The sequence below is a fragment of the Lucilia cuprina genome, chromosome 3 (genome assembly GCF_022045245.1).
Source record: "Lucilia cuprina isolate Lc7/37 chromosome 3, ASM2204524v1, whole genome shotgun sequence".
Lineage (NCBI taxonomy): Eukaryota > Metazoa > Arthropoda > Insecta > Diptera > Calliphoridae > Lucilia > Lucilia cuprina.
In genome coordinates, this window is record NC_060951.1 from 62,444,510 (window position 1) to 62,464,388 (window position 19,879).

General features: G+C 27.5%; 1 protein-coding gene across 5 annotated transcripts in view; it reads right to left on the bottom strand.

Moving 5' to 3' along the window:
• LOC111682992 (blood vessel epicardial substance) overlaps positions 1–19,879 on the bottom strand; it is a 46,558-nt gene that overhangs the window by 5,208 nt on the left and 21,471 nt on the right. For 3 of the 5 annotated variants that reach the window (XM_046947597.1, XM_023444997.2, XM_046947596.1), the window contains exons 3-7: positions 7,348–7,505; positions 5,973–6,075; positions 5,692–5,841; positions 3,727–3,862; positions 1,393–3,135 (exon numbers count right to left, since the gene is read on the bottom strand). In XM_046947597.1, coding sequence (XP_046803553.1) covers positions 2,975–3,135; positions 3,727–3,862; positions 5,692–5,841; positions 5,973–6,075; positions 7,348–7,505 — 708 coding nt within the window. In that variant the 3' untranslated portion in view covers positions 1,393–2,974. Of the gene's footprint in view, positions 1–1,392; positions 3,136–3,726; positions 3,863–5,691; positions 5,842–5,972; positions 6,076–7,347; positions 7,506–19,879 lie in introns of those variants that run through there. The other 2 variants (XM_023444998.2, XM_046947598.1) reach the window with 1 other exon arrangement.

The window sequence follows — 19,879 nt, forward strand, 5'->3', positions numbered from 1 at the left end:
GAAAGGACCCGAAGATATAAACCTAATTCTCTATCAGGCCTGTTGTACATTGCTTTAACATTGTAAATGGTAGCAATCGAACAAATAACCTTCGTTTTAACAGACTAGAATCCAACCAGCGGAACCCAGTGAAGGCACACATGCAAGTTTCACTTAAGAAAATTGCAAAGATTTTATCGAAAAATTGGTTTAATATAGACAAATCTCAATACCAACACTGTTTGTCATTTTTCACCAGAAGCAATATCATTCCCACTTGATGAAGAGTAAGGTGACATGACGATAGAAATTTATAATTGTGTGAAAGGCTTTAGAAGAAATTTTAAAGAAAATTGCTTAAATAAAAAAGCAAAACATTATAAAAAGGGCAAAAGAAAATTGTGTAAAGCAGTAAAAAGTTTTTAATAAAAACATGTAAAAAAATTTTAAAATAAATATTTAAGCAAGCACAAAATAAATTTCATACGAAGATAAACAACATAAAAACATATAAATTTAACATTTTACAACATAAAAGAACCAAATGCCAAAAAGAAATTTTGATCGAAAAAAGGAATGTTTTTGAGCTTTCTTTAATATTGAAACTATAAACATAAAGTTAAACATTCAGAACGGGTTTTTGATTTGACAATCAATTGCCAATTAATAATCATTAAAAATTAGTTAATGTAAAAATAAATTGATTCTGCTGTTAATCCCCTTTGATGTTTTTGAATACAAGATTAAACTTCGCAGTATTGCCATACAAAACAATAGAAAACGTCACTGTTTGTTATCAAAACAATGCATGTTTTATAAACAAGAAGAAGACAATTGTAATTGTATTTTTTTGCATCAGCTGTTTGTTGCATTTTTTGTTGAAGTTTAAACCACCTTCATTGGCCGCTTAAACTATCAAACAAAATTAACTAATTGAGTATTCTAAAACAACTTTTGAGGATTAATTTTAATTTAATTCCTAATCCTTCACCTAAAGATTAGCCCTCAGAGTTGTGAGTGTATGAAAATCTGCACTTTTTCTGTTACTTTTTCTAGAAAAAAATTTATTTTTTTAATGTTCTTTATTCTTTAACTGGTACTTTTTGAAACTTTTAGGGCGGGTTTCTTACTACTCAGTTAAACTAGGCTTAACTTGCTGTTAGATTAAATACAGTACAAATTTAGGCGGACTTTAACCGATGATTGTGTTTTTCTGTTACGGACCTAAATTCAGTTAACTTTGTTAGTATTGCCAGCTTTTCAGTCAAAAACATAAATAATGAACAGTTTTTTTTTTTTTTTTTGAGAATATTACTTTTGTAAAATGAAAAATTTTGTAAAAATATTAAATTAACATATAAAACTATAATAATATTGATAAAACAAATAAAAAATTAATATTTACTTAAAAAATTAAGTTTTTCTTCTTCAAAATTGATTATTTTATTGTTTGTGTTGTCTGTGTTTTCTCATTTATAACTTAGGTTTAATGTAACGTAATCAATTACTGAAAAACACAAAACATAGATTAAACTATGTTTAAACAAGGAATGTAGATTATCTTTATTAGAAAAACCTGCCTTAAAAGGTTTTTGGTACTTTTCGTCATTTCAACTGAAGTAAACACAGATCCTCCTAATTAAATAAAAAGCTATAAAAGGGGGCTTTCTGGTACATTATTCTTTTCTAACTGCATTTTTTTTTTTTTTTTGAAAATTTATTTGAATTTATTACACTCCTATCGCCTATAGAAGTGAAAAGTTCGTTCCCTTGAAATTTTCTTTTCACTGGATGGGAAAATTGCTATCGTGAACTTGTTGTGAACAATTCATTCACAATAGTTGATTTTGTATGGAACACCTGTTCAGAGTTTACAAAATTACTGACAGTCGTAATTCAGGTCTGAGTTGGGGAACAACTCTCGCGTCATCGTTTTTATTTCTTAAGGACGTTCAAGCTTGTGCTTATTGCTGGGCTTTCGACAGAATTACTTCTCACCACCGTACTAATTTAATGCACTACTTTCTATAATTTTTTCTAAGTTATGGTTTTAACTGGTGGAGACCACAAAATTCTCACGATATAACCTGGTATAGATAATTTAAACTCTAATATATACTACATTAAAACTCTAAAACTTATTTCTGGTGAAGACTACTTTTTTCTGGTGAAATTATGTTCGGATGTTCCAACTTCCTATATGAAGGTATAAGTTGTTTGGTGGGGTTTTCTACTAGAATTTGATTGATTACTTTTCGTTCGCTTAGTAGCTATTCTTAAGATATCGATAAATAGGCTGTAAAATTATTTTTTGCAAATCTATTTTGATTACTTGTTAGAAAAAATGTTACAGAATTATTTCCAAATTTCAATAGCAATATATTGAACGTAAAAAGCTTTAATGGAATTTAAAAATCTTACAAATTATATATCAGTTGGAATTATAATTCAGTTTGAAATACAATTTGCTTTTTACAAAAGATAATCACCATTAAACAGTGTAAATTAGTTTATTATATGTAAAAAGTTTAAAAAAAAAACTTCATTTTATTAACTGTCTTTTTTGAGGCAAATACAGTTTAGTAATGTTTTTTTATAAATCCTAATTAAAAATACATATTTATAAATTCAATATTTCCTTAAGCTGTGAGAATACACTTAAATTGCATAATGTTAGTAGTTTTTTGTTTTTATAATAATGTTAAACATTAATATTTGGTTTAGTTTGTTTTCTTTTTTTTAATATTTTCATTTTTATCGATTTACAATTAATTCTAACTCATTTTATATTCTAGTTATAAATTATTTTGTTAATTTAGTTAATAAAATAGCTTATTAACCTATTTCCTTTTGTTCTATTTATAAAGTAGTTTTTTTTTTTGTTTTTCTATACAAAATTTGACTTTTTTCCTATAGCTGGGTGGTAGTTATTAGTAGTATTGTATGTGTTTTTAAACTTAAAATTTTTAAAAAAGGAAAGTAAAACATAAAGAAATTATTCTTTTATAATCAGGCACGGTGGTATGTCTGAGGTGGTAGTATATTCAGCTGCTGAGCAGGATTCATCGTCGTTGCTTAGGCCGAGGCCTGTGTTAGGCTTGTACAACTGAAAAGTTTTAGTAGTGTATGTACGGCCCAAAAGAGGCACATGCTCTTCTAAAATAGAATTATAAACACAAATAGTATATTTTAAAATAAAAATAAAAAAAACATAAAATAAACACAAATAAACATAAAATATAAAAAAAATTAAAACTTTCAACAAAACATAAAGTTAATTATAAAAAACAAAATTAAGTTTCTTTTTCTCTAAAACAAACTTTTAACTTTGCCATGCAACAACATACAAAAAAAAAGTTTATTATTTTCTTTGAATTTGATATTAATTTGAAATAGTTTTTGTTAGTTTAGAAATGAAGGCATTTTGAAATGTAATAGTAATTGTTAGTTTTTTTTTTAAGACAAGTATTTAAAATTGAAAACAAAACAAAAAAAATATAACAACATTTCGACAACAAGCACTAGAGTTACAATAATAATAATAACAATAAGAAGAAAAAAAGCCAATGATGTTTTTGTTTTATTTAAATAAAAAAAAACTTAAATGCTTTTGTGTGTATGTGTAGAAGATAAATTATATGAATAAAAAACCCAAAAAGTATGCTATACATGTACAATAATTAAAATAACGTGATAATTTTTGTTGTTGTTGTTTTGAAATAGTTTTGATATGAAAATAATTTGTACCTTGCAATTGTCGATTTATTAAAGCTGTTAAACTGTGTCCTTCCACACTTTTTTTCATAATGAGCATCGGTTTATCTTCTGCATCATCATAACTACCGGATGGTAAAAATCCATTACTGGCAATTGACTCGCTAACCTGTAAAGATATCAAATTAAAAAGAAATTTAATTCAAATTGTCTTTAAAATAAAGTTTAAATTTTCATTAAACGTATACATTGAAGCGACAATAACAAACATAAAACTATGTTTCCACAACAATTGGATATACGCTCCAGAACGACCAGAGTCATACTTGGCCAATCCAGCGACAGCAGTATCAATCGAAAGTTTTTTCTCCCAGGAAAGAACTATCGACCACAGTCGAACTGTTACAATAACAACTTTTATCATTTGTTAATATTTAAGATATCGAAAGATTAGAGTATTAAGTCCTTTTTCATATTACAGCACTAGACTAGTTAATTAATTAGTTATAAATTGATAAATTAGAATAGTTCATAAACTAGTCCAGAAACACAACAGTAAACAAGTCATAAGCAAGTTAATTGACCAGTCCATAAACTAATAAAAAGACATTATCATGGACTAAACCATAGACGAATCTATAAACTATGGAATACAACGATAGCTTAGCTCACAAACAAATCGTGAAGTTATTTGATACTTTTATTCCTAAAAAAAGTGCACTATTTTTGGAAAAAGTTAATACTATATAAAAAACTGCATTTTCCAAGTCTGATATCTTCTTAAAGATTTAAGAAAGATTTTGAAATTATTATAAAATAACTAAGAGCCAATCTTTAGGTGAAGGATTAGAGATTATATTAAAATTAATCCTTCAAAGTTGTTTTTGAATTCTCAGGGCGGGTTTTACAGATAAAGATAATCTACATTCTTTGTTTAATATATGTTTCGTGTTTTTCAGTTATCAGTAAAGTTACATATTATCATAGTTTAACCGAGTATAATTGGTCATTTAAACTCAAGTTATAAGAGAGAAAACACAATTGACAAAAACAATAAAACAATGATTTCGGAAGAATAAAAACCTAATATTTTCAGTAAATTGCAATTTTCTGAATTGTTTTGTTTTATTTATTATTGTTTTAAATGTTTATTTAACATTTTTCCAAAATCTTCCATTTTACAAAAGTATTGTTTGCAAAAAACAGCTGTCCATTGTATATGTTTTTGAGTGAAAAGTTGGCAATACTAACAAAGTTAACTGAGCTTAAATCTAAAACTGAAAAACACAATCAACGGTTAAAGACCGGCTAAATTTGTTAGGAGTTTAATCTAACATCAAGTTAAGCCTAGTTTAACTGAGTAGTAAGAAACCCGCCCTCATTTTGTTAATTTTGTTTGCTAGTTTAAATTTCAGCATGAAATGCAAAAGTGTAAACAGCTGATGCCAAAAAATTAATACGATTTTTATAAAAATAAACATTGATATTATTGATTTATCGATTAGTATAAATTAGAGGGACTTTACAATATATTTCTTTGTTTTAAATTTAAGTTTTCATTATTTTTTTTTTACATTTACAATTGTCTTTTTCTTTTTTTTATAAAACTTGCAATGTTTTGATAACACGGACGTTTTCTGTTGTTTTGTATGGCAACACTGCGAAGATTAATCTTGTACTTAAAACCATCAAAGGGGATTAATATCAGAATCAATTTCTTTTTAGATTAACTAGTCCAATTAATAATTGTCATTTGATTGTCAACTCTAAAACCCGCTCTAAGTTGAGTGTTCTTGTTCCGTTATTTATAAACCGAATTTACGATTATTTTAATACTATTGAAGATTGTTATGATCATATACACAGACATACAGAAGGACATGTCCAAATACTTTTAAATATGTATATGTACCTTCTCCTGAAGTAAGAAATAATTAAATACGTTTCCTTTTAATACTTTTTTTAAATAAAAAAAATTTAACATAAAACCCTTCTTACCTGTGTTACTTGCATTAATTTTTTGACCACATCACGTCCCAGTATGTGATCAAAAACTGTTTGTAAAAACGGTTCCGACATTATGGATAATTTTAATTTATCCCGATGCCATATCAGAACTCTCGATTCTTCCATGGCCATAATTGAGACCTAAAATAATATGTAAATTAAAAAAAATTAAATTCCTGGCTGTTAAAAGAAATCAGTTTTACAGGTTTTACACAGACTATATATAGCCATTAAAAACTAGCAAATATTTTGCCTAAGGATTTTAGTATTACCTGAAAATAATCGTCCGTTGAAACACCAAACCATTCTGGGGAATCTAGGAACTGATGTGGAAATACTATATGTAATGCTCGTTGATTTTGTGATACCACTAACCTTTAATTAAAAGAAATTTAACACATTTATAAATTGATGTTAAAACAAAAATTTTAAAAGGTTTTAAGTCTAGATTATAGACCAGGCTATAGATTGAACTATAGTAAAGATTATAGACTTAACTTAAGCTCAGACTATAGAATATACTATAAATTAAGATAAAGTCTAGATCCTAATGTAGATTATGTCCAAACTATTCTTAAATATAGAAGTGTAGACTTTATACTACAGTTCACATTGTGTATTAGTCTACACTAGAGATTAACTAAGTCTATGGACTGGACTATAGTCTAAAGTTTAGACTGGATTAAAGTCTAAACTATAGGCTAATCTGCATTCTAATCTATAGATTAGACCATGTTCTAGATTCCATAAGGGACTATAGCCTACATAATATAGACTATACTCTCCGTCGTCTAAACTATAGACTGGTATATAGTCTAAACTATTAAATAAACTGTAAACAGTAGATTGCACTATAGTCTGGATTGCAAAAAGGATTATATTCTAAAATATAGACGATACTCTGGACCATCATCCAAGAAATAGACTGCATCCTATTCGAAACAATAGACAGGACTTTAGTTTAATCCAAAGACTGGACTATAGTCCAAACTGAATGCAGGACTATAGTCTAAACTGTAGACTGAACTATATTTTATACTATCGACTATATACTGTACTATAGTCAAGACTATAGAATGGACTATAGTCTAAAATATAGACTATACTCGTCTAAACTAAAGACTGAACAATGTATAACTTCTCAAACTGTATTATAGAAAATTCTTGTATGAATAAGCTTTTGTCCGAATTAAATCAATAGATTTGTGTCTAAACAATGTACTGGACTACAAACAAATATATGCTGGTCATACTGAACTTTATTCTAGATCATAGGTTGGACTTGACTCTGGAATATAATCTATTATAGGCAGAAATAAAGTCAGTACTAGAAACTAACTCAACTATGGACTTTAGTCTCATCTATAGACTGAACTACAGTCAAGATTATTGACTGTACTTAATACTTTACTATACACTGTGCTATTGTCAACATTATATACTTTAGACTATAGACTTAACTACTGACTGGGCTATAGTCTAAAATATAGTTAAGGTGTGTATAAAACACACGTATTTTAAATAGTATGTAAAACACTCTATTTTAAAGTCAATTGGCAAATAATTCCCTTTTTAATAGATTAGATCAGCTTAAAAAAGCGAAGTCACAAGATTTAACAATAAATTACTAACTGCCACACTACTTACTTTCCCGATAATACCAACGATAGACTATCGACTTTGGTAACTTTTTCTTGTGCATACACCTCCTGATATTTGAGGGCACGTATCAGTTTCATGCAGTTCAAAACTTTTTTAAATTGATGTCGTGTTACGTGCAATGGTTTGAATAAAGCCTCATAAACCTGCAATAAAAAAAGAAATATAATAATTAGTTGTAGTTTTTAATCAGATTTTTATTTGCTATTTTAATTTAAAGTAGTAAAAAAAAAGAATTATGACTAAGAGATAAAATTTTTCTAGTGCAATTTTACAATATTTTTGTGCAATAGTTTGTTTGAAAAACAAAAACAATATCAAAGTACATTTGAATAATATTTATTTAGCTTTATATTTGAAAATTTTCTTTTTTTTTAAGATAAAATATTCGACTTTCGCAAAAGGTTCATTGAACACTTTGAATGCCGCAAAAGAATGTTTAACTAAATGTTTTGTGTTTAACAATTAATTTTTATGTCAAACAATTTGCTTATGAAGTTAAAGGAGATACATACATACATACATACATACATACATACATACATACATACATACATACATACATACATACATACATACATACATACACACACGCAGTCGGAAGACATGTTGTTTTTTTTTTTTTTTGTTATTGATGGCACCTACATACATACATAAGGGGTCATTTTTAACCTTCTCTTTTATTGGCACGTAAATTTAAATATTAATGTGCTTAAATTTATTTATTGTTAAAAAATTTTGTGAAAATCCTAAAACCTGTATTTTTAATTGTCTGTACTAAATATTAATAAAAATTAAGAAATCCTGTTATTGAATTTGTTTATTAATATATTTTTAACCCTTTAAGGAAGGATTTTTAATTTTAGACATTTAATTATACATTGGCTATAACGTGTGGACTGTAGATCAATCAATAGTCTGGACAATAAATAAGCCAAGAGTCGGTACAAAAGAAAAGTCTATGTATTGGACTATAGATTAGTCTATGTATTGGACTATAGATAAGTCAATAGATTAGTCTATAGTCTGGACAATAGCTTAGTCTATAGTCTGGACAATAGATTAGTCTATAGCCTGGACTATAGATTAGTCTATGTATGGACTACATATTAGTCTATAGTCTGGACTACATATTAGTCTATAGTCTGGACTATAGATTAGTCTATAGTCTAGACTATAGATTAGTCTATGTCTAGACTATAGATTAGTCTATAGTCTAGACTATAGATTAGTCTATAGTCTAGACTATAGATTAGTCTATAGACTAGACTATAGATTAGTCTATAGTCTAGACTATAGATTAGTCTATAGTCTAGACTATAGATTAGTCTATAGTCTAGACTATAGATTAGTCTATAGTCTAGACTATAGATTAGTCTATAGTCTAGACTATAGATTAGTCTATAGTCTAGACTATAGATTAGTCTATAGTCTAGACTATAGATTTGTCTATAGTCTAGACTATAGATTTGTCTATAGTCTAGACTATAGATGAGTCTATAGTCTAGACTATAGATGAGTCTATAGTCTAGACTATAGATTAGTCCATAGTCTGGACTATAGATTAGTCTATAGTCTGGGCTATAGATTAGTCTATACTCTGCACTATAGATTAGTCTATAATCTGGACTAAAGATTAGTCTAGTCTGGACTATAGGTTAGTCTATAGTCTGGACTATAGATTAGTCTATAGCCTGGACTATAGATTAGTCTATAGCCTGGACTATATATTAGTCTATAGTCTAGACTATAGATTAGTCTATAGTCTAGACTATAGATTAGTCTATATTCTAGACAATAGATTAGTCTATAGTCTAGACTATAGATTAGTCTATAGTCTAGACTATAGATGAGTCTATAGTCTAGACTATAGATTAGTCCATAGTCTGGACTATAGATTAGTCTATAGTCTGGGCTATAGATTAGTCTATACTCTGCACTATAGATTAGTCTATAATCTGGACTAAAGATTAGTCTAGTCTGGACTATAGGTTAGTCTATAGTCTGGACTATAGATTAGTCTATAGCCTGGACTATAGATTAGTCTATAGCCTGGACTATATATTAGTCTATAGTCTAGACTACAGATTAGTCTATAGTCTAGACTATAGATTAGTCTATAGTCTAGACTATAGATTAGTCTATATTCTAGACAATAGATTAGTCTATAGTCTAGACTATAGATTAGTCTATAGTCTAGACTATAGATTAGTCTATAGTCTAGACTATAGATTAGTCTATAGTCTAGACTATAGATTAGTCTATAGTCTAGACTATAGATTAGTCTATAGTCTGGACTATAGATTAGTCTATAGTCTGGACTATAGATTAGTCTATAGTCTGGACTATAGATTAGTCTATAGTCTGGACTATAGATTAGTCTATAGTCTGGACTATAGATTAGTCTATAGTCTGGACTATAGATTAGTCTATAGTCTGGACTATAGATTAGTCTATAGTCTGGACTATAGATTAGTCTATAGTCTGGACTATAGATTAGTCTATAGTCTGGATAGATTAGTCTATAGTCTGGACTATAGATTAGTCTATAGTCTAGAATATAGATTAGTCTATAGTCTGGACTATAGCTTAGTCTATAGTCTGGACAATAGATTAGTCTATAGTCTGGACTATAGATTAGTCTATAGTCTTGACTATAGATTAGTCTTTAGTCTGGACTATAGATTAGTCTATAGTCTTGACTATAGATTAGTCTTTAGTCTGGACTATAGATTAGTCTATAGTCTGGACTATAGATTAGTCTATAGTCTGAACTATAAAATAGTCTATAGTCTGCACTATAGATTAGTCTATAGTCTGGACTATAGATTAGTCTATAGTCTGGACTAAAGATTAGTCTATAGTCTGGACTATAGATGAGTCTATAGTCTGGACTATAGATTAGTCCAAAGTCTGATTAGTCTATAGTCTGGACTATAGATTAGTCTATAGTCTGAACTATAAAATAGTCTATAGTCTGAACTATAGATTAGTCTATAGTCTGAACTATAGATTAGTCTATAGTCTGGTTTAGTCTAAAGTCTGATTAGTTTATAGTATGGACTACAGATTAGTCTATATTATGAACTATAGATTAGTCTATAATCTGAACTATAGATTATTCTGTAGTCTGGAATATATAATCTTGACTTTAGTTAAGCCTATGGTCGGGACAATTGATTAGTCTATAATCTGGACTATACATTACTCTATTGTCTGGACTATAGATTATTTTATGTTCTGGACTATAGATAAGTTTTTAGTCTGGATTATAGATTAGTCTATAATGGAACTATAGATCAATTTGTTTGGATAATATTATTTTGTTTAGTTATAGGTCAGTATATCATCTTAACTATAGATGAATTTTCTTGATCAAGGTTTACTAAAAAACCTAAAATTCAAAAAAATCTATTCTTAACACACATCAAGGTTCTTCTCATCTTTTTACTTTAACTTGACCTTTAAAATGAATATTTTTGCACGAATTTAAACAAAAGTTATTATTAATAAAACTAAAACTTGACCTAATTTTGACAAATTTTTGAGCATAAATCACATTAAGAACAAATTAAACTATAAATCTCTCAAAAATAAAAGAAAACAAAATGCAATTTAATTTAATACTTAGATTGCCTTAATGGGAATGGAATTTTTTTGTTTTGTCTCTTTAAGATAATCAAAATGAAAGTAATAAAATTTACAATTCAAAATAATCTACAAAACAACTACTGCTACTGTTGAAGCAACTGAATAATTTGATCATAATAAACATTATAATTATAATTGAAAATCTACTGCAAAAATAAACTAAAACAAATTCAAGGGAATTCTTTGGCAGTCGTGTCGAAAATGATTTGTTTATGCGAGAATAAAATAGAATTATTTTATGAAAATAAGCAAAATAAATCCTAAATTATAGTAAACTCAATGTTAAAGAGCTATTTTTATAAAATAACATGATTGATGATGCTTTTGATTTCACAAAATAATTTTCTTAATTTGTCCCAAATATTGTCGTTTATTAAACAAGTATCCATCCATTAAGCTTATAGTGAAATACTACATATTTGCTATACGCTTTAAAGAGAGTGCGAAAAAATGAAAAAAATGCGCAAAACAATGTTTAAAATTATAATAATTTACAAGTGTCCAAATAATAACATAAATTAATATCAATAAAAGCTTGATACGATCGTTTTTGTTTTGTACTCACATCAGATTGTCCAAAGTATGAATAGTTTCATCATTACTTATGTAGGGTTTTTACCTTTTTTCAAAAATGAGCTTAATACCTTAATTAATAGCATTACGTATTTATATACTTGATTACTCTAAAATCTTGATTATAATTTAGTATGTAGATCAGTCAATATTCTGGACTAGAGATCAGTATTTAGCCTGGAGTATAGATGTAATGTTTGGAATATAGATGAGAGTATGCTCTGGACTATAGATCAATCAATTCTGACTATAGTTTGAAGTATAAGTCTAAATATCAGTCTATAGTATGGACTATAAGCAGTCTATAGTATTGAATATAATCAGTCCATAGTCTAGACTATATTCAGTCTATATGAGACAATACTGTTGATGACGAATCAGTCTGATCAGTTAGAGATCAACCGATAAAACATTGGTCTTTCCTATAGAAGATCAATATTTGGCCTCGACTATAGATCGAATGTCTGGATTATAGATTAGTCTTAAGGCTGGACTATATATCAATCTATATTCTGAACTATAGATCAGTCTATAGTATGGACTATGATCATTCCATAGTCTTGATTTTAGATCAGTTTATAGTCTTGACTATAGATCAGTTTATAGTTTCGACTATAGATCAAACTATGGTATTAACTATATATCATTCTATTGTGTCGTCTACAGTCATGACTATCGGTCAATAGTCTTGACTATAACTAGACAGTGATATATTCTTGACTACAAATCATTTTGTAGTCTCGATAATAGATCATTCTATATTCTGTAGTGTAGATCGTTCTGTAGTTTTGAGCTGTCTACAGCCTTGACTATACTTTAGTCTAAACTATAGATCTCTCTATAGACGGGTACTTGGAGTTACTAAGCACACAAATTATCAAAGATTTTATCACAATATTTCTTCAAAAAAGAAAACATTTATTAAAAATTCTGTTTTACACGATATTTTAGACCAAAAAAAAATATAGCAACATAAAATTTTATTTCCAACACCCCACATACAACAATAAACATTTAAGCAGAACCAACAAACAAACAAAAATAAACGAACAAACTAACGAATCAAGCGAACGACAAGACGAACCGAAACGATCGACCGATATTAATTTCACACCAAGTAAAGCTCAGACATCACTGAAATCAACCCAGTCACGTAGGCCAAAATTCACCTTTGTTCTCTCTTCTTTTCATATTCATACGTCTGAAAATACGTACATACATACATGCGAACACAGACAACAGTTTGAAACTCAAAATGTAATAAAATGAATTGCAAGCGTAAACAATCGGGTTTACAATGCTTTTTTTTGTTGCTGTTGTTGCTATATATATTTTTTTTGCAATTTAATCCAATTAAACCGTATAACACAATGGCAAAAACAAACAGCAAAGAGTAAATAAAAAAATATGTAACCGGCGCTGTTATTAAAATCATGGAAATGTAAATAAACATTATAAGCCAGAGAGCTGAGCAACAGATCAGAACATCAACATAATCTATCAAGAGTGTAAAAATAAAATTGCTCTAAAATATATTTTCAATTCAGCTGTTACAGAAGAATTCTTACAACAAGCGAACAAACAAACAAACAAAAAACTTAATGATGAGGAGGTGTGTCTCTGTATTTGTAAGCTAATCTTTGCCCACTCTTTAATTTACAACATTTACAACGTTTAGTACTCTATTTTTACTCATTAATCAAGAAGGCGTTAATGTTTATTATTTCTTACACTTTGTGATTATTGCCTGTGATAATTTGGCTCATTAAAACACCTCTTTTGGTAGATACTAGTTGTTGTTAATTTGGTACGTTTAAGTACATTTAAAATTCCAAAATCGTTTTCCCCCCCAAAAAAAAAAAACTGATCACTTGTACACAAGCAAACGTGCGAAGTTGTTATTAACAATTTTGATAACGTGCTTTCGTATTATTATTTTGTCTGAAAGGGTTTTCTAAAAAATGACTCATTTGTAGTTTTTTCTGTTTGCATATTGTTTAAACAATTAGTGGCGCTTATTTAAATTAATTTTTTTGCTTTTTTAACCTTTTAGTTTGTAGCTTTTTATTTATCAATTTGTTGGAATCCACTTGATATTCTTTGAATTTTGTTAAAATGGTAAATTTTGTTATTCAGTGACAAAGGTCAATTTTGTTTTCTGTACTTTTTGTTAAATTTTTGCTGCAAAGAAGCAGGAAGTAATAAAAATACATAGAATTAAAAATTGTAAATTACTTTTGAATGTTGAAAGTTACAATGTAAATTTTGTATTTTACATCGTTTTGAGTTTATGTATTTCTAAATGTTCCAGATTTTGAATTTCATCGTTAAGGTTTATATGGAAGCTTAATGAACCGATCATTATGAAATTATAGTTAAGACTGAAACTGATCAGTTTGTTATTTTGACTTGTTATATATTAGTGCATTGTATTATCTATATATCAGTATATAATCATTTTAATTATAGTCTTGACTATAGATCTGTCTATATATTGACCATTAGTCGATTGTATTGATCAAGATCAATTTATAGGTCTTGACTATGTATGCGTCAATAGTCTTCACACTTGACTATAGATTACACTCTTATTCATAGATCGTTCTATTATCTATACCATAGATAACTTTACAATCTTGACTACAAATCACTCTCTTGTCTTGTCTATAGATCAACTTATAGTCTTCACTATAGATCACTTTATAGTCTTCACTATAGATCAGTCTATAGTCTTCACTATAGATCAGTTTTTATCCTTCATTATAGATCAGTCTATAGTCTTCATTATAGATCAGTCTATAGTCCTCACAAAAGATCTGTCTATAGTCTTCACTATAGACCAGTCTATAGTCTTCACTATAGATCAGTCTATAGTCTTCACTATAGATCAGTCTATAGTCTTCACTATAGATCAGTTTATATCCTTCAGTATAGTTCAGTCTATAGTCTTCATTATACATCAGTCTATAGTCTTCACTATAGATCAGTCTATAGTCTTCATTATAGATCAGTCTATAGTTTTCACTATAGATCAGTCTATAGTCTTCACTATAGATCAGTCTATAGTCTTCACTCTAGATCAGTCTATAGTCCTCACAATAGATCTGTCTATAGTCTTCACTATAGATCACTTTATAGTCTTTTGACTATAGATCACTAAATAGTATCGACTGTAGATCATTATATAGTCACCCAAAAATCTTAAATATAGATCACCCAATATACAGATCAGATATATCTATACCCTTAATTATAGATCAGTTGATTACCAATGGACTTGAATGTAGATCGCTCTACAGTATTTTTTATTGATATTTATAGTCTTACTATAGATTACTCAATACTCTTACTTACTAATCTACATTCTTGTTTATAGATCACTTTTAAGTCTTACTATAGATTACTCTATACTCTTAATTATAGATCAGTCCATTGTCTGTATATAAGTTTAGTTAGTTTATAACCTTGAATATAAATTACTCTTTAGTTTTTACTAAAGATCACTCAATGGTCTTGACTATAGATAACTCTATAGTTTTTATTATATATTGTCTATAGATCAGTCTAAAGTCTTGACTATAGATCACTCCATACGTTTAACTAAATATGACTCTATAATCTTAACTATTGTCTAGAATGTAGATTAGTCTATAGTATAGATCAATTGATACTTAAGACTGTAGATCACACTATGGTCTTGACTATAGATTCAATTATCCTAAAGTTTACATTGTAGAGTGTAGATGAGTCTGTCTATAGTAAATTTTGTGGATCAAGGTATTTTAAACAAAGTACACTTGTTGCCGATTCTTCGAAACACGAGTTGAAGGGAATATGAAATTAAATTAAATCCTATCCTCGGGCATTTCTAGGAAATTAAAAGTTAAAAGCTTTAATCAAATTCAGATAATTTAATAATGTTGGGCAAATATTTTTCTTAATTGAATTATATTGTAAGTAATGACATTCTAGTTATAAAAAAATATCATTCAAAAAATATCAAAAAAGTTTATACAATAACAAAATTTTGTTTTTTTGTTGTGAAATTGAAATAGGCGAAGAAAAAAACAAGACGTCGATCAAGTGAGTGAGTAATCGAAAATATGGGTTAACAAACTTTTTGTTTAGACAAATTTTTTGTCATAATAACAAAGTCAAATGTTTTTTTTTTTTTTTTTTTTTTTGATACAAGCAATAGCACTTCGTGTGTGTGATTTATTAATGGAATATTACTAACAAAATTTATTTATTTTGACTATTTATTAAGGTATTCTCATAGTATCATATAAATTTAATTTTTTACTATTATTTATTGGAATTTTTTTCCTTAGAAAAGAAATCAAATGAAGCAAAAAACTAAAAATGTGGGTAAATGTTAAAAATAGCACGTAAACGATCTTCGAATTATCGATCAGCTAATAGAGCTAGTAATTGAAATTAAATTGTAATGAAATTGTAAATATTCGATGACATTTTTTATTAAATAGTTTTACATTTTTAATAATAAGAGTTTTCGTTTTATTAATAAGAATTATAAAACATTTAAAATAAAACAAACGACAACTAATTATTCAATTTTAAAGCAGACTTTTTTCTTGAGAAATATATATTAAAAAAATAGCAAAAATGACGTTAAATAAAACGTGTGACAGTTTTAATATTATTTTTTATATAGACTTTGTTCTCAGGTTTCTGTTTTCATATGGACGCTAATTTAATGGGGTTTCTTTGAAATTTATATTTCTAATTTTTTTTAAAGGGGAACTACTTTGATGACGAAGGTTTTAAGGATTAAAACTTGATTAAATATGTACAACATGTACGAACACACAACGCTTTAAAAACCAGACTAAAAGGGGCATTTCGTTTTAATACTTCATTTGTTTTTTTGCTTTTACAGGTAATTTGAAACGTTATAAAAAAAATTTCTTTAAATCAAAAAAAATCTGTAGTTAGCAACAATTATTTTTATGTTCTTTTTCAATTTGATGGTCATGTGATTAAAACTTAATGACGTAGGTATTTTTTTTAATATTAAAATGTTTTATGTTGTATTTGTTGCTGTTTTTTATTTTTGGATATTTTTTTATGCACATTAATTTTTATTTTAAACAAAATAATTTTAACGATGTATATTATTTTTAATACAAATAAACATTCCATGTTATTCTATATTTATGGAAAGAAGAAAAGTCACACGATTGTTACCCGAAATAGTGATTTTCTTAAAGTGATCGTGTGACTTATTGATCACTTTTATCAATCTTAATCATTATGAGGTTTCGAAAACTTTTTTAAAATACTTTATATTGTCTCTTCTATAACCTATAGTCTAGGATATAGTCTATAGTCCAGATTACAGTCTATGGTCCATACTATAGTATATAGTCCAGACTATATTCTACAGTCCAGACAACAGTTTTTAGTTCACACTATAATCATTAGTCCGGACAATAGTCCATAATACAAATTATTGTCCATAGTCCAGACTACAGTCTATAGTTCACAGTATAGTCTATAGTCCAGACTATAGTCTATAGTTTACACTATAGTCTATACTCCAGACTATAGTCTATAGTTTACACTATAGTCTATACTCCAGACTATAGTCTATAATAAAGTCTACAATTTATTATAGACTATAGTCTATAATAAAGTCTTCAGTCCTCACTATAGTCTATAATACAGACTATAGTCTATAGTCCAGATTATAAGATTTATTCAGAAATATAGTCCAGTTTGAAGTCCAAACTTTAGTCGTGTCTATATTACAGATAACAGTCTTACAGACTACAATCCTTTATAACCTACAGTTAAGACTGTAGTCTATTATAATATACATTTAAGACTATAATCCAGACTATAGTCGAGTCTATACTACAGATTACAGTCCAGACTACAGTTTTCTATAATCTATAGTTAAGACTATAGTCTGTTATAATCTATATTCCAGATGCACAGATTACAGTCTTCTATAATCTATAACTAGGACTGTAGTATATTATAATCTATATTCCAGACTATAATCCAGAATATAGTCGAGTCTATACTACAATACAGTGCAGCTTACAGACTACAATGTATAATATATATTCCAGACTATAGTCCATATAATAGTCTATAGTCCAGTCTATAGTACGAAATGCAGTCTAGTATATAATTCAGATATTCTAGTCTAGATTGCAGGCTATAGTCTAGTTTATATAAATATAGACTATAGTGATGACACTAGTCTAGTCTTTAGTCCACACTTTAGTTTAGTTAGAGCGGGTTTTCGAGTTGGCAATCTAAAAATAAATTAATTCTGCTATTAATTCTCTTTTTCTGTGTTGCCATACAGAAAACGTTACTGCTTGTTATCAAAACATTGCATGTTTTACGAAAAAGAAGAAGACAATTGTAAATGTAATATGAAAATTAATGAAAACTTAAATTAAAAATTAAAAAATATATCATGAAGTCCCCATAATTTATAATCGATAAATCAAACATTTTACTATTACTTTTAATAAAAATTGTATTAATTTTTTTTGGCATCAGCTGTTTACACTTTTGCATTTCTTGCTCAAGTTTACAGCACCTCCATTGGGCGCTTATTTTCATAATTTCAACCAATAGATATCTAAAGTGTAAAATAACTAGTAGATAGGGATTAATTTCAATTAAATACCTCCTAATCCTTAACCTAAAGATTGGCCCTTAATAGCCAAGTTTGTAGACGAGTCTAGAGTTAAGTTTATATTTTTAAACTTTTCGAATTTGCATTGAGTAAAAATGGTACTTTTCATACATTTAAAAGAACTCTTTGAAGTTATATTAACAATCCCTTTTAAAAAATCTCTATTAATTTAATGAAGGGAACAATTTTTATTGATTACAACCTACATTATTTTATAGCAACATAGAATAAAAACCAATTACAATAAAAATTTTGCAAAATTTTATTTGATTCGAAATATCAGACAAATAAATAGCTGATGATGATGATAATCTTTATTTAATAGCCCACGCGTGTACACACATTTTAAGTAAAAATAAAAAACTTCTATAACAATTTAGTTCTTAAATGGTCAAGAATTCAATTATTACAAGCTAAAAAAAAGAAAATAATACTAGCAGTATGATAGAAAAAAAAGATGTCCACTCATTTCCGTTGAAATTAAGATTTTATTTATGATTTGCCTACAGAAGATCATCATGTTTGTATAGAAACATTTTTATATCCAGCCAGGCCATCATTGTTATCTATTAAGAATTTAAATATGCTTTATTTAAAGCCATTTGTCTAGTGCATGTTAAATAAATAAATATGAATGAATGAATTTTTATTACTCCATTACAGATCGAAATCTAGATAATAATAAAAACTAACAAAAATACGTGTATGTGTGTGTGTGTGTGTGTTGGAATTACATATATGTACTACAACAATATTCCCGATAAGGAAGCCACTAATGGTGAATAGATTGATAAGCTGAGTGCAATTTAACAAAATTTTATTATTTATTATTTACATCAGCCAAAATAACAATAAAAAACGCGTGATCGCCATTAAAAATTAAAACGAAGAAAATGATGCTACCACGTTGTTGACATATAAGACAGTGGTCCGTTTTTTATTTTTACTTAAAAATTAAAGAAAATTTAAGTTTTCTAATTTTTTGCCATATTCAAAATGACAGCTTCAATATGGCGGCTTTATATTTATCTATAGTGCAATAGTGTTAACAACACTTATCTCAAGTGTCATAATATAAAAATAGACATTTCATAATGATTTACGTAAAAATGCAAGCAAACCCAATTAAAATCATTATGGAAATACCATTTTTAACTTTTATTCTAACCGCCATTTTTTGTTAATCTAATTTTACAAGTAGCTACTTATATTTTTTACAAATTTCTAAAGTGTTAGCTAAATAATTTACTTTATTATCACATTTTGCATAAATTTAATAAAAAGTGCAACCACCATCTTTTTCATGCTCCATTTTTATATAAATCTTGTGCTTTTCTTTTGACATTAGCTGATGTTTCTATATTTAATAATTTCATTAAAATATTTGCAATGTTTATCAAAAAAAATAATTCCACAAATGCAAGACATGTGAGTTGTTAATATGATAATAAAGTGTGACTATAGATAAAATATTTTTAAAAATTAAAAAAAATGTTTACTAATGAACATTAAATGCATTATTGGAATTGAAAAGAATTATGGTTAAATTTAGAAAAAAAGTATAGAATCAACTATAATAAAGTTAAATTCTTGACTAATTCCAGTATATAATCCTTT